Source organism: Pangasianodon hypophthalmus, chromosome 13 (assembly GCF_027358585.1).
Source record: "Pangasianodon hypophthalmus isolate fPanHyp1 chromosome 13, fPanHyp1.pri, whole genome shotgun sequence".
NCBI classification, from domain to species: Eukaryota; Metazoa; Chordata; class Actinopteri; order Siluriformes; family Pangasiidae; genus Pangasianodon; species Pangasianodon hypophthalmus.
This window is the reverse complement of record NC_069722.1, coordinates 2,657,902-2,674,075: the sequence shown is the minus strand read 5'-3', so window position 1 is coordinate 2,674,075 and position 16,174 is coordinate 2,657,902. Positions and strand designations below refer to the sequence as shown.

Sequence of the window (16,174 nt, the reverse complement as noted above, 5' to 3'; positions counted from 1 at the left end):
ATAGATTTCAGAATCATTTTGTTTTTTACTCTATTTTGTCTTTTCATATGTGACTATATTACAACTTATTACAACTTATTTTTGATCTTATTACAAGTTTATTGTTACCCATTTATCTCACTGCTACTTGACATTAAAATAGTTTAGAGGATGAATACAAATTGGTTCTTATATTTAATATTTTATTTGAATTAGTATCAAAATTAAAATAACCAATCAGTGTTTTCCATAAACTGATGACGAATGCAGAAACCAGAAAAGACTGAAATTTAGTTTTTATTCTTATTTCATGCAGAAACTCCTGATATGAAGGAACTCATGCAGAGTGTATTGACATTTTAAAATTAGATTCAGGCCAAGCTTTTTAAAAATTAATATTTCATTTATTAAAATAATGTTCTGTAATCTAAAAATTATTGTTATTTGTTGTTTATGTTTTAATTGGATTTGCATGTTTTTTTGACATTCTTTTAACTTCATATTTTGTGAATTCATTTTGTGAATTGTATGAATATTTAATCCATTTACTTGCTGCAATATACAGTATAATCAGTCTTATGAATAGCAGTTGTGGATTTTTGACAAATTTTCTACAAATTAATACAAAAATGATACAAGTATTTCTTTGTGAAAAAATAAAGCATGACTATTATTATCTCCAATTTTTAATTGTGTTGAACATCAAATTTACATAACATGGCCAAAAGTAAGGGAACACCTGACATTCACACCCATAGGTGGTTCTTCCCCAAACCTGTTCCAGCATGACAATGCCCCTGTGCGCAAAGTGAGCTCCATGAAGACATGATGTGTTAAGTTTAGAGTGGAAGAACTCGAGTGTCCTGGTCCTGAACCTCACACAACACATTTGGGATGAACTGGAACACTTTCCTGTATGCATATTACATCTGGTTTACCTTTTCAACTGTTAATGAATTTTGTAAATTCTAGTCCATTTGAGACAATGCTTCAAGCATTTCACTATAAAATTAGAAGCAGCATTATAAGCTTTTGCATGTCGAAAATTTTTTTGTTGTTGTTTTTGCAGCATTATGACTTTTTTCATCTGTTTGACTTTTTTTTTTTAACTGTCATACCTAAAAACGTCTGCTATAATTACAAAGACTGTAATGCCCATAATGAATATCTTTTCATACACTCAGTATTGTTGTATGGTACTATGCATGCTATAATTTATAGTACTATTCAGTGTCACCCACCAGAGGATGGGTTCCTTCTGAGTCTCAGGGTTTCTTTCTCATGTCCTCAGACCGTGTCTCCTTGCCACTGCTGCCTCTGGTTTGCTCATCACCTACACTCTGTATGAGAGAAAAAAAAAAGAGCAAAGTGAAAGACACAACATGGTCACACCCATTTCTGTACTCACATGGTTCTAAATCTAAATCTAAATACGGATTTCTCTAAAGCTGCATTGTGACAATTCCTATTGTAATAAGCACTTTATAAATAAAATCGAATTGAATTGAACTTATACTGTATATGTTGCTGTACTTCGGCCATCAAATGTTCTGGAAAGGTTCCTTTGACATTTTTTATTTCCATGTTCCTGTAGCTTCTCACCGCCCCAACACAGAATCTCAGTAGCCCTGCTATAATTAAAACAATTAACCACATAAATCAGTCACAGGCTCATTTATAGCAATATCACTTCTGTTGGCAGGTTCATGCTTCAACTTGTATATACTTGTGTATAAAGTGTGAAGATTAGAGATTTTATCTTCTCTAAAAGTGTAGTGCGAAATTTTCGGTGCCTGAACATGGTTTCCTAAAAACACATAATGTTACCTAACACTGAAGCATATTTCAATCCAGGGCTCACTGATTGTTTTGATGAGTTCAATTAAATTTTTATTTGTATAGCGCTTTTAACAATGGACATTGTCACAAAGCAGCTTTACAGAAATTTCCCAAAGTGATCCAAGGAAGGACAACCGGTGAACAGGTGACAGGGTCATGGGCACCCAAGGATCACTGATGCGTGTTGGGAACGAAGGCTAGCCCGTCTGGTCTGATCCCACAGAAGAGCTATTGTAGCTCAAATTGCTGAAAAAGTTAAAGCTGGCTATGATAGAAAGGTGTCAGAACACACAGTGCGTCACAGCTTGCTGTGTATGGCGTTGCGTAGCCGCAGACCTGTCAGAGTGCCCATGCTGACCCCTGTCCACTGCCGAAAGTGCCTACAATGGGCACGTGAGCATCAGAACCATGGAGCCTTCTGCTGCTAGTGTCTTGGTGCCAGATACCAAAGCACACCTTCAGAGGTCAGTGGAGTCCATGCCTCAACGGGTCAGAGCTGTTTTGGCAGCACAAGGGGGACCTACACAATATTAGGCAGGGGGTTTTAATGTTATAGCTGATGGGTGTATATTACGAGAATAGAAATGATGTAAATCATATACCTAATTTAACACCTATGGGAGATTTTGGAGCAACATGTTCATCATCAAAACAAAATTGAGGGCATATCTTTTGGAAGAATGGTGTTCATCTCTCCAGTACAGTTCCAGAGAAGCTGTTCTGGCATCGTTTCATGGTCCAACACTTTAGTAGCACCCTTTATGTTGTTTTTTCTTTCATCTGTCACTCGTCTGTTAGAACAATAGATGAGCGGAAGTAACAAGAGGAAGTGGATATTTCTGACACATCAGATACTCTGGTGGTTTGAATAGGTTTCGCTAGCAAGTGTGCTTTGGGTTGTTCTTCAAATTTTAAGTGTTAAATGTGCAGCAAAAATAGTTTTAGGATTTCTTCCTTTCGTAAACAGGAACTGGCCAAAAAAGAATCTACGCCTTTTCAGATGCATGGGAAAATGAAAAACATCAGCCATCATAACCTCATGAGCTTGGTCATGAGAAGACAGCAGCAGTGAACACTGTAATTAACACCAAACTGAACAAAGCCTCAAGGACTAGGATGCTGAGACTTCATCTCACTTTAATGCTTGGTAAATCTGTCATTTTTATCAATAAGTTTGGCTTGTTCTTAATATTACTATATAATTTCCACATTTTATACGTGTGGAGTATATGCCTAGTAAGGCAAGACAATACATATAACAATTAATGATTGCTGAAGTATTTCTTACTAGTCTTTGGATGATGATAGAATTTAAATATTTATTTTTACTGTGAAGACATTCTCCAGAGAAAGACATTTACAGAGCATGTTTACTTTACATAACATCTAACATAATACCAATACAATAATGATAAAATTTTGGGAAATGTTGATCTTTTAATGAACCTAGAAACTGAGAATTCTCAATTCTGAAACTGAGATCTGAATATAGAAAAAATGATTTTGAGAAAAATGGTTTTAAAAATATGATGGCGTTTCATGTGCTTCCACTCTAGCTGGGGTGGTTTATGAAGTTGGTAAATGGATATGTTTATTATTATGGCATAATGTGACACATAATTTGATATTTTCATTACTACAATTTAAGAGAAGTATTACAGATGCAGTTTATCCAAAAATGTGTAAAATTGTGTTTTCTACCTGTAGTGTCTTGCCTTACGTAGATACAGCATTTTCTGTATTTTTAATTGTTCAAGTTTTTTTTTTTTTTTTTTTAAATATACCGTGAATGACATTTTGATCTATATTTCTGTGGTTGGTATTACTTTATCTCAGGATTGTGACACAATTATAATCTTATTTGGAGATATGTGAGATGTGCCAATCTGTTTCACTTCTTGTTTGAGGAATTGTTGACTTCAGCAAAATGCAGTTAGGACTGAAGAGAAACTTATAAACTGTTGTGCTCAGACAGTAACCTTTAACAGTTGTTAGAATTTTATTTTCTGTTTAATTTGTTTTCTGGACTTTCAGAGGAAACTCTTTTCACCAGCAGGTACAAGTGAGAATGTGATATAAATATAGTGCTCTCCAGAATTTTTGGCACCCCTCATGAAAACAAAAAACCCCAAAATTGAAACCTGGGATTTGCGGCTGCACTACTGTCAGAGCTGCTAATAGAAAATTAACCAACACCTTCTGACCAGAATTCAACAGCGCTGTGGTATAAAAAATGTTCCTGTATGAGTTAAAAATATCACTTATTGAATGTGTTACTCATTTTATATATTACCACTTACTCATTTTCATGAAGGGTGCCAATATTTCTGGAGAGGACTGTACCAGTTACATGCACAAACACAGACTGCAACTTTCCAGCAGACTTTACACATTATAGTTTTACCAGCATTGTGTAGCAGAAGCACAAAACCTTTACCCGAGCAAACTCGATCATACACAAGTGTTTTATTTATTCTATGTTACTAGAAGTGCAGAGTACTTGAGAATTGCAGGCACAGTATAATATGTTCAAATATAGCTGAGGTTTATTTATATTTGCGTTTAATTTAAGATTATTAGACAAAAGACAGCTTTGGGTTTTTATATCACTGGTTTAATGAAATTCTTCCTCTTTATTTTCTCTCCATAGTCTGTGTTCTTAGAGCTTCTCTGCTGGCTGGTAAGTGTATTTTTCATGTGAATAATATGTAGGTGGGTTCAACAACATTTGAATGATTTTTTTTCCTTAAGCAAGTGTACACAAAGCTCCACCTCCAGAACCCCATAGATTTCAAATAGAGTTAGCATTATCATAGAGTTAGCCTGTCATGACATCACTTTCAAGCATGCTCGACAACAAGTTACAACACTATAAATACATGAAATTCATCTCATACTGATTTATGAGAATGGCCAAGAGTGCCAGTGCTGTCCTGTTTTTCTTTGTAATGAGCCCTAGTGCATTTTTATGCTTACATTTTCACATCATTAGCTGCATGAGAGTTAGCCAGCATTACATACATTTCATTTAAGGTAGTTCATACAAAGCACTGTCTAACCTTTCTCTCTAAGTCATAAAAACGTATTTACTTGATTTGGTATGTAAAGCAGGCCATTTTAACAGTTCATGGCTTTATACAGATTGTGTTTACATACATGTACATGTATGTTAATCCTGCTTCCAGCTTCATCCCCTTCACCAGTAGTAAAGTACTCCATTTTGGAAAGCCCTGCCAGTGTTTATTCTAGTTTTACTGCATTTCTTGTCAGTTTTTTTTTTTTTTTTTTGCCCCCTCTGGAGAATTTGCTTGCTTTGCTGGGCACTTACCAGTTTCAGCCCAGTTTTTTTTTTTTTATTTTCAAACAAGGTGGAGTGATGGGTTTTTTCGGAGTGTCTTTTAAATGACTGACAGGAGGGCCATGTAAACACAAACAGGCATTCCATACCATGACACAGTTTTCCAAATGGATTTTCTCAGCCACATAATATACTTGTGCTAAAGCTATGGTTTAAACAATTATTAAAGGTTATTAAATAATAAATACAAAAATGACTATTGCACATTTACTGTCTAAGTATTATTATCTATTCTGTTAATTAACACCAATAATCTAGGCTTTGAAATTAAAATAGGATGATTCTAGGAAAAAGAATTTGCTTACAGAAGCTATTCAACAATATGCACTATGATTAACATGTACTATACTGATTTTTTTTATTTCATTGAAAAATCTTTTAATTTCAAACACTTTTCACTGTCTAGATAAAATGCAAGGATACCAATAGTTTTGGCCATGTCTGTATATAATTTATACATTTAATGTTGTGCAATATTCATAAAGCAAAGATTTGAACACCCTCATTGAGAAAAATAAGAATATACTTAACAGGTTAAAAGAGACTAAAAAGAAGGAGCTGAGATGAGCAATAAAATGCTACACAAACAGCAAGAGGGAAAATCTAGCTTACTTTGCATCTTGAGTGTTCTTACAAGATGGAGTGACATCTGGTAAGAATGAAAGTGTGTGCAAATGGTCTTCCCTTCAGGAAACAGATTATTTCCTGCACTAAAAGCACATGACATTATGTAGGAAGTCATTGGTTCATATCTTCTCTTACTATAAAAGAACTATTTTAAACTTTTACACAACTCAGCAAGCACAGTATAATAAAAGGCAAGAAAAATTCTGAACAAGACACATATACAATACCAAAATACTTAATGTACAATATGTTTTTGTACATAAGTGTGTGTGTATATATATATAAAGTAGTAATTTAAAAAACTGCTTTAATGCACGATACACAGTTTTCCTGTCTGTTCAGCTGGATTCTATAAGAAATCTTGCTCTGGTGCTCAGGTGTTGTACAGTAGCATGCTGTGTTGTCTATTGGATTAGTGTGTATGCTAAATTTGTGCCGGTGGTCAGCTGTGTGTGTGTAAGCGGTTCCAGCGTCTCTGCAATCTCCAACAGCTCATCCAGGACCTCAGAGTTCGCAGAATACAGATCCCAAACAGGAACACATCAACCGTGTGGTGTAAGGCTCCCTGTGTAGCATCTCTGGTGCCACCCACTCATTTCTGGTGCCACCCACTCAGCTGTGACAGCTTCCTGTCTTTGGCAGGAAGTTCAACAACCTCCCTGGCCAAACCAAAGTCAGGGCAGTCACCCATATCAAACAGCTCTACTTCCTGGCATGCAACAACACAAACGAATCCTCCCCTCAAGCTGAAGGCTGACTTTGATAATCCCCTTCGTACGCTCCAGCTCACCACCTTCTGTCACAGAGTCTCAGTCAATCATTTCTTTGAGTTCATTCGAAACCTTCAGCATGTTAGCATATTTTTAAAAAAGTGACAATAATGAGGGGGGAGGGGAAAAATCTATATATCCATGTATATAACTACTTATGTACTTGTATGTACCTACTCTTACTATTATTTATTTTAAAAAAAAAACATATATAGTATATAAATATTTGGCTATTATAGAGCCAGTATGTTTAGGGCATGAACAAGTGCTCTAAAGTGTTTGTTAATTGATTAATTGATTATTATGTGAGTTGGACTTTTGTATAATTGATAGAAGGTCTGTGAGTATTGTGTTGTCCTTGATGGTCAGTGAGCATTGTGTTGTCCGTGATGGTCTGTGAGTATTGTGTTCTCTGTGGTGGTCTGTGAGGATTGTGCTGTCTGTGATTCAATTCAATTCAATTCAATTTTATTTGTATAGCGCTTTTAACAATGGACATTGTCACAAAGCAGCTTTACAGAAATAAATGGATTCACAAAAATATATTGTAAATATTTGAATTTATCACTGTGAATTTATCCCTAATGAGCAAGCCAGTGGCGACGGTGGCAAGGAAAAACTCCCCGAGATGATATGAGGAAGAAACCTTGAGAGGAACCAGGCTCAAAAAGGGAACCCATCCTCATCTGGGTGCAACGGCTCACATGATTTTAATATCAGTGATGATTAGTGAAATAGGGAGGTATTTAGCACAGTGTTAGTGTTTGGTTTAGGGAACAGTGAAATTAAAACGGTATTCATGTCTGGTGGTATAGTCATTGTTTTTTTTTTTTTAATTCCTTCTAATAAAAAATAGAGAAAGTGTTGTCCAAAAATGTTTATAGAAATCAGCAGGAACTATATCTACCCCTGGCAATTTGTTGTTTGGGAGTTACTTTAATGTATTTTCAAACTCTTTGTAGGATAGTGGTGTTTCTAGGGATTCCTTTTGCTCTTTGTAATTGAATTTTTTTCAATTTTGTTGTTTGTGTGTGTGTGTGTGTGTGTGTGTGTGTTTGTTGTGTGTGTGCTATTTACAGTTACATTCTGGCTTGGTTTAAGAGCTTGTGTACCGATCACTAAGTTCTAGTGGAGGCCTTTATTCATGTTGATCCATCTCTGCCATATTTCCCTTTCAAAAAGCCATGGAGTAGTGCTGGAACCTTTAAAGAGCTGTTTATTTATATACAGTTTGTCTACCACTAGTATCAGACCCTGACTGGCTGAACTGTTTAAACCGGGGATACAGTACTTTGAGGGGGAGTGGTGGGTTAAAAAATAGTAAGAAATAGGATTTAAAAGGTGTTAGCATACAGTATAAGATTAATTACCTAATGCAAATAATGTTCATTTTCATTATGTAAAGGTCCTGACATCTTTTTTGAGAAAGGATTAGGAATGACAGAAATGGATTCATATTAGTTCAGGTGCTGTAATATTGCAATATAGTAATGAGATTCATTATCATTAATTAATATTAACATGCATTTTGCTGTTTGTCTTAGATGGCGCTAACATACGACTTGTTGGTGGTCGTCACTCCTGCTCTGGTAGAGTGGAAGTCTATTATAATAACCAATGGGGAACAGTGTGTGATGACAGTTGGGACATGAATGATGCGCAGGTGGTGTGTAGACAGCTTGGATGTGGTAATGCTGTCAGTGCACCTCAAAGTGCCCACTTTGGTCAGGGACGTGGCCCAATATGGCTGGATGATGTTCAGTGTTCTGGAAGTGAGAGCGCCATCACACAGTGCTCTCATAATGGATTTGGAAAACACAACTGCAACCATGGTGAAGATGCTGGTGTTACTTGCTCAGGTACAGAAAACTCTTAAATTATGACCTTGTCATCAATGTGATTATATTTATATTGCATTGCACATTGCATTGATTAACATTTATTATTTAAAATAAAAAAAAAAAATGAAAACAGAAGTCTAGCGCAGTTATTTTGTTGACATTTTAGTAAATGTCAATCAACTTAAGTGGATACAGATATTCAGAACCGGATAACAACAGCTACAAATTCCACAATATGTTCCACAATAAGTTGGCTGGCTGTCATTAAAATATTTGACGTTATGCAAAAAAATACACTTGTTTGTTTTGCTTGCGAGCCGGTCACTTGGGGGTATGCTGTTATAGGATTATTTTCACAAAATGTTTTATTTTTTTATACTGTAACAATTTGGCAATGATTATTTTTCTTTGATTAATTAAAGGAAACACATCATACATTTTATGTATTTAATGTTATGGAAAGTCTGTGATGTTAGTTCCTGTTATCATGTTATATGTTATAGCAGCTATAAACAGTGATTCCATCACTAAAATGCTGTTTGCTACATTACTGAGATAATGCAAAGCATAAACTCCTCCTCTCCTTACAGAATACTTCACCATATCAACAATTACATGTTTTTAATTCCTTTATGTGGAGGTTCCCTATGTAAGTTGTTCCTGTAGAAACGATAACATTAGAATAGGCACATTGCTATAAAGCTGTTATAGAAGATTAATCAACAATTTGTGAAAATTCAGCAGTGCTGTGGTATAAATCTTAAATAAATTTTAGTCTTTTCTGATGAGCTGCTTTTTAGTCCAATGTATTGTAGTAGATTATTCAGATTATTAGCTGTTTATTTCATGAATGTAAATGTCTCACCGTGCATGTGCATGTTTTAATCCTTTGTAATGTTGTACAAAAGAATTTTTCATTAAGTCATGTTGAGCTGCCATTCTTTCCATCAAGCTTTGTGTGGTCTGTACTTATCAAGCTTAAATATTATGTATTGAGGAATATATTGTATTTTGAGGAAAAAAGAGCAAAACCTGTATAAAAGAGCCACATTGCCATTTTTTTATTGCAAATACACATATTTAATTGTTCAACTCTTTTTTTGAATATAGTTTGGATATTTAAATTGGTTATTTACTAGACAAATTCAATATTCTTAAGCATACACAGATTGAAAATAGGGTAGTTCAAAGTTTTCTCAACTGGTTTTGTTTCTAATATTATTTCTCTTAATATTTCATCAGCAAACTAGTAGACACAAAAATCAGTCATTAGTAAAAACTTTCTCTCTTTTTATATAATAAATCAGATGAGATCAGACTGGTGAATGGTGTGAGTAACTGTTGTGGTCGAGTGGAGATCCAGCACAATGGCCGTTGGGGAACAGTTTGTGATGATGATTGGGACTTAAAGGATGCAGAGGTAGTGTGTAGACAGCTTGGATGTGGTAAAGCCATCAGCGCTCCTCGTAATGCCCGCTTTGGTGAGGGAAGTGAACCAACTTGGCTGGATGATGTTCAGTGTACTGGAACTGAGAGCTCCATAGATCACTGCTCACACAGAGGATTTGGAGTAGAGGACTGTGGACATGGTGAAGATGCTGGAGTCGTGTGCTCAAGTAAGTTGTTATTTTGTAGCAATACTCTGTTTAAACTGAAAACATTTACAAAATTATGAAATTACGAATGAAATATACTTCTTTATTATAAGACTTGCAGAGTCCTACATTGACCCAGATCTCCTCAAACTCTGTGGTCTCACTTGGAGAACTCCTTCAGTTCAGATGTGCCACACCCAGCCCAACATGCATCTCTGTGGACTTCACTTTGTATAAAGACGGGACTTCAATAAAGACACAAACTGCAGAGTCTACAACAACATTTAATCTGACTGTAGATGCCTCACATCAGGGCCAGTACACCTGTGACTACTCATACAGGGAAAGTAGCTCCACATCATCCAGGAGCAACTCCATTACCATCACTGTGGGTAAGTGCAGAGAGGATGTTATACTGAACAGCATTAAGTCATTAATTAATTATTTAGCAAATAATTGCCATTGACTACCCAGAACTTTTATATTTTTGAAATAACTTATTTAACATTTATTGCATAAATACCGTTAGTCTATGTTGGCTGAATAGGATGGCTAAAATATTCTACTACCTATTGGTAAGTTGCCATCAAGGGGTGGTGTAATGAAGTGGAGTTACTGTTACTCCCCTGAAGTAGATATCCAAATAACAGCACATCATGAAGCACACCAATTTACCAACAATTACAATTTATTTATTACGGGAAGGAATTTCAAACATTTTATCAGTTGTAAATGTTGTGTAACGTCAAAGGCAGGCTCATGGGATTCTTTAATGGGGTTTTGCGAGGCAGGTGATGTGGGGTGGGGAATATTTGGGGCAGCATGCATTCTGTAGACATGTCCCCTAGAAGAGTGAGCACAGCTATGTCTGCTAGAGGTCTGTGAGTGCAATTCCACTCATCTGTCATCTATCCAGGGTTGCTGGACCTATGTGGCTGACCCACCAATAAGCTTGCTTGTCGTAACCTAGACGAGAACTGTCTCTATCCTCTTCTTTTTTGTTTGTCCTTAGACTCTGAAAACTGTACTCTGCTTTCTAGTGTTCCTTGGCTGCAGGACCAAAGACTGACCCTGGTACATAGGGAAAATTTTGTAGGGTCCTTTTGCACACCCTTGGCAGTTTCGACTAAGCCAAACACAGCTAGTGTTGTCCCAGAATCGAATTGGCTGAGAGATGCCCTGTGTCTTATCCCAAGTGCCCCACAGCCAGAAGTGCAGTTTGAATTGTCCTCATCACAGAGGGGTCCACTGGCATTGACTTGAGTGACCGATTCAAAGTGAGCAACACATCTTCTAGCTTGTCACCTGCGTACTCCATGTGTGTAGCAACCATAAAAGTCTTCGACCAAAAAGAAATTTCTGGACTTGATACTTGGGCAAGGTGTTTCTGCATTCAGCACCTCACCAGGTGAAACCAGTAAAGTAGCAATGCAAGCGTCAAACGCTGGCATGTACCCCAGGTCAACTTGTTCATGTTCAGTCATACTGGCTAAAGTGTTTGCCACCAACCCAGGGCATGGTACTGCTTTTATGCTAGTTAATATACACCTTGTACTGCAGCATAGCAGAAGATTTTGCAGTCAGAATTGCCCAAAACAACTCTTTTGGCTCTGAGTGTTGTCCCTCTGTGTCCAAACCAACATGTGTCACTGCCATCTTTAGATTGGCTATTATTGCTCATTTAGAGATTTTTCCTTAGCCTGCAGGATGGTAGACTAATTCAGATTTGCTTGTGGTTCATGGCAGAGATGTGGATGATGACTGTGACTCAGTCGATAATTCTTTGTCAAACTTAAAGCTTAAAGTTCCAACGAGTGCCCCTAGCCCCTAGCTAGTGCCCCTGAGCTATCTAGTACAAAACAGATATCCATCTACATTGTCCACACAAATGTGCCTTATGGATGCCTTATCATCCTTAAGACCCAAAAATCAGTCATTAGTAAAACCTGCTGTTTTTTTATGTAATAAATCAGTGCATAACAAGATCAGACTGGTGAATGGTCCAAGTAACTGTTGTGGTCGAGTGGAGATCCAGCACAAAGCCCAGTGGGGAACAGTGTGTGATCATTCCTGGGACTTAAAGGATGCAGAGGTGGTGTGTAGACAGCTTGGATGTGGTAAAGCTGTCAGCGCTCCTCGTAATGCCCGCTTTGGTCAAGGAATTGAACCAACCTGGCTGGATGATGTTCAGTGTACTGGAACTGAAAGCTACATAGATCAGTGCTCACACAATGGATTTGGAGTAGAGAACTGTGGACATGGTGAAGATGCTGGTGTCGTGTGCTCAAGTAAGTTATTATTCTTTTTTGTTGCAATACCCTGTTTAAAGTGAAAACATTTATAAAATCATGAAATATATTTCTTTATTATTAGACTTGCAGACTCCCACATTGACTCGGATCTCTCCAAACTCTGTGGTCTCACCTGGAGAACTCCTTCAGTTCAGATTTACCACACCCAGCCCAACATGCATCTCTGTGGACTTCACTTTGTATAAAGATGGGACAGCAATAAAGACACAAACTGCAGAGTCTACAACAACATTTACTCTGACTGTAGATGCCTCACATCAGGGCCAGTACACCTGTGACTACTCATACAGGAAAAGTAACTCCATATCATCCAGGAGCAACTCCATTACCATCACTGTGGGTAGGTGACATTTTCTGCACATTTTCTGCCATTATCAGACAAAATTTGCAGCTCTGATTTCAGCTATAAAACAGATTAGTTCTCGTCATTTCATCATTTTCAATAAGAGAGACCATGCTTGTTGTTTTCTAGTGAACCTGCAGCAGCCCAATATCTCCTTCAGTGCTGCTGGTGGACCAGAAGTACCAAGGGGCTATGGCTTCTCCATCATCTGCTCCACTGAACCTCAGTATCCAGGCGGTTCCTTCCACTTGAAGTTCAGTGGATCAAACATCACCAGAACTCAGTCAGCTGTTAATCACACAGCCGTCTTCCTGTTTCCTGATGCGGATTTTGTCCATCAGGGAAACTACAGCTGTACTTATGAAGTTACCGTGTCCTCACGCGCCTTTACCTCTGCCACTGAGCTCCTGTTCATCACTGTGAAAGGTACAGTAAAATAAACTAGTTCTGTTTTTTTGTGTTCTGCACTTTAATTTTTGAAAAGCTTGATGATGATGATGATGATGATGATTTCTCTCTCAGCATCTCTGGCTCCCTACATTGGATTGACAGCAGGACTGCTTCTCATATTAGTTCCACTCATCATTTGCTTTGTGAAGACACAAAAAAGACGGACATTTCAGATGGATAAGAAGAAGGATACACAGCGTGAGTTGCAAAAGTCATAAACATTAAACTACATTTAAAAACATCCCTTTGAAGACTGAACAAATATAATTTTGTTTATGCCACAGCACTGTTGCATTCTTAAATCTGATTACTTTTCTTTAACAGCAGTTCTGACAGTGCAGCTACAAATAACAGGTTTATATTTACAAACTTGTTGTAATATGTTATTGTTTCTATAGTAACAACCTAACCAGAGACTTGTACAGGGATCACGCCACATAAATGTTTTTTTTTTAATGTTTATTTGTGATATGGTGAAAGTTTCTGCAAGGACATGTTTCTTTAGTATTTGTGGAAGGAGTCTCCAGTGTCAGCACTTTTAAAAAGTCAGAGGTAAAGCTATAACTTTTCGACAAAGGAACGTATTCAGGGCAGATGAGTTTGCAGAGAAACACTTTTTGGTTTCTCAGTTACATGACAAGCTGCAACTGTTTTTTGTTTATTAACTTCAAGAGAGAGAAAAAAAGAGAGTCTGGTGAGCTGTAACTGTTTATAGCTGCTATAACATAAGTAAGAACGGGAACTAACTTGTGTTGCAGACCTTGCACAACAAATAACTATTGGATTATTTGATGGATTAAAAGTATATTTCATTCGTCAATTAATAAAAATCTAATCATTGTCTAATTGCTGAAGCACATGAGGACTAAAAACATTTAATCAACTTTGATTGCTGATTATTTTCCTGTGACAGCATCACCTGGACAATTTTATTTATTACTTATATTATTCTTGTTGAAATTGAATATATGTTGATATAGAAAAATAACATGTAAACTTGTGTGTATTTTGACACAATCAATTTGTAGGCGCCAAAAACACATATGAGAGTACCCAAGGAGAGATTGAGACAGATGATGAAGCTGTTTATGAAAATGTAGAAACCATTTTCCACCAGAAGGAGGATTCAGAGGACTCGGATAATGACTACCTTAATGTGGATGCTGATGAACAAGGAAGTGACGTGGACAATGACTATGAGGATGTAGAAATTTATGCAAACTGTGTAGAGTAGTGTGGAGAGCTAAACAATTATCTAATATCCACAGTCCACAAACAATAACATGGTTAAATTGGATAATTTTCCATTATTAAGATATCATTGTTATTATTTATAGATGATTTAATATACATGGACTTCAGAGTCAGTTTGTTCTTTATTGTTAGTCTTTTATTCTTGTCCTTTATTATTAGTCTTTTCAGATGTAACTATATTAAAACCTTTATTTTCATTTTCTTACTGGTTTCATACACATTTATATTACTACTACTTGACATTACAGTAGTTTAAAAAAGTGATTATTTTAATATTAAATATTGAAATGCATCAACATTAATATGATCAGTCAGTGTTTTCCATAAACTGATGACACATGCAGAAATTAGAGAACAACTTTAGGGTCACCTGAAATTTAGTGTTTATTGTTATATCAATCCTAATCTCCTGAAACAGTCATGCAGAGTCTGTTGATATTTTTAAAGTAGATTTAAGCAAATCAGTTTTAAAATAAAATTTAATTTTTAACTTTTTGAACTAATTTTGCATAGTCTAGAAATTATTTTTATTTGCAGGGTTTTGTTTATGATTTTGACTTTTTTATATGTTGTGAACGAAGTCTATTTAATCCATTTACTTTATGAACTCTCTTATCTTTCTGCAAAATTTAATCAGTCTTATGAATAGCTCTATGCTATTAGACGCTAGCACTTAGCATTTTGCTCAAACTTTCTCATACCATTCTCTTTACAGCCTTGCCACAAATTGCACTCTGCCATATTATTTTCTATTCATATTTGCTATATAACTTACATTATATTATTTATTTATTGTTTTGCATTTCTGTACATACATACTATATACAGTGTATAAAAAAAGTCTACACACCGTTGTTAAAAATGCATGTGTTTGTGATATAAAAAAAATGAAACCAAGATAAATCATGTCAGATTTTTTTTCACTGTAATTGTGATATAGCCACCAACAAAATGTTAAATGAAAAACAAATACAAATGTTTTAGGGGGGAAAAATAATAAGAAGAAACATACAATGACCTGGTTGCACAAGTGTGCCAACCCTTTTATAATTACGCTCAGAATTAACCAATCACATTCAAACTCATGTTCAAAAGTAATTATCATACACCTGTCACCAATTAAGTGATTCTGATTAACCCCAAATAAAGATCAGTTGTTTGTGTACAATTTTCTTGACATATTCTTAGTTTCATCTCTCTGCTGAAGTCATGGTCCTCAGAGAGCTTACGAAGCTTGTACAGTACTTCATTATCGAAAGGTATCGATCAGAAGAGGGCTACACAAGAATTTCCAAAACATTAGATGTACCTTGGGACACCGTGAAAGCCATCTTCAACGAGTGGAGAAAATGGAGCACCACAGTAGCATCACCAAGAACAGGACGTCCCTCCAAAATTTACAAAAGGACAAGACAGAAACTTACCAGGGAGGCTGCCAAGAGACCTGAAGCTGCAGAAATATCTGGCAAGTAGTCACCCCCTGCATGTGAGAACAATCTCTCATATTCTTCACATGTCTGGGCTATGGGGAAGGGTGGCTAGACAGAAGCCCTTTCTCAAAAGAACATTCACCCCAAACCATGAAGCAAAATGTGTTCTGGTCTGATGAGACCAAGTTAGAAGTTTTTGGGCATAATTCTAAAAGATACTGTATGTTTGGTGCAAAAAAAGACCGCTTATTACCCAAAGAACACCATATCCATGGTGAAGCATGGTGGTGGCAACATCATGCTATCCGGCTACTCCTCTTCAGCTAGGACTAGGGCTCTAGTCAAGATAGAGGAAATCATGGATGCCTCCAAATAC

General features: G+C 36.4%; 1 protein-coding gene across 1 annotated transcript in view; it reads left to right on the top strand.

Annotated features, from left to right (window-relative positions):
• The window catches only part of LOC113528062 (deleted in malignant brain tumors 1 protein), an 84,519-nt gene extending 68,670 nt beyond the window's left edge, over nucleotides 1-15,849 (top strand). Inside the window, exons 34-43 of the mRNA XM_053239391.1 lie at nucleotides 2,852-2,965; nucleotides 4,469-4,498; nucleotides 8,118-8,432; nucleotides 9,722-10,030; nucleotides 10,123-10,401; nucleotides 11,983-12,297; nucleotides 12,383-12,661; nucleotides 12,794-13,090; nucleotides 13,187-13,312; nucleotides 14,143-15,849. Of these exons, the coding sequence (XP_053095366.1) occupies nucleotides 2,852-2,965; nucleotides 4,469-4,498; nucleotides 8,118-8,432; nucleotides 9,722-10,030; nucleotides 10,123-10,401; nucleotides 11,983-12,297; nucleotides 12,383-12,661; nucleotides 12,794-13,090; nucleotides 13,187-13,312; nucleotides 14,143-14,348 (2,270 nt within the window). The 3' untranslated portion in view covers nucleotides 14,349-15,849. The remainder of the gene's footprint in view (nucleotides 1-2,851; nucleotides 2,966-4,468; nucleotides 4,499-8,117; nucleotides 8,433-9,721; nucleotides 10,031-10,122; nucleotides 10,402-11,982; nucleotides 12,298-12,382; nucleotides 12,662-12,793; nucleotides 13,091-13,186; nucleotides 13,313-14,142) is intronic.
• Nucleotides 15,850-16,174: the final 325 nt, after the last annotated feature.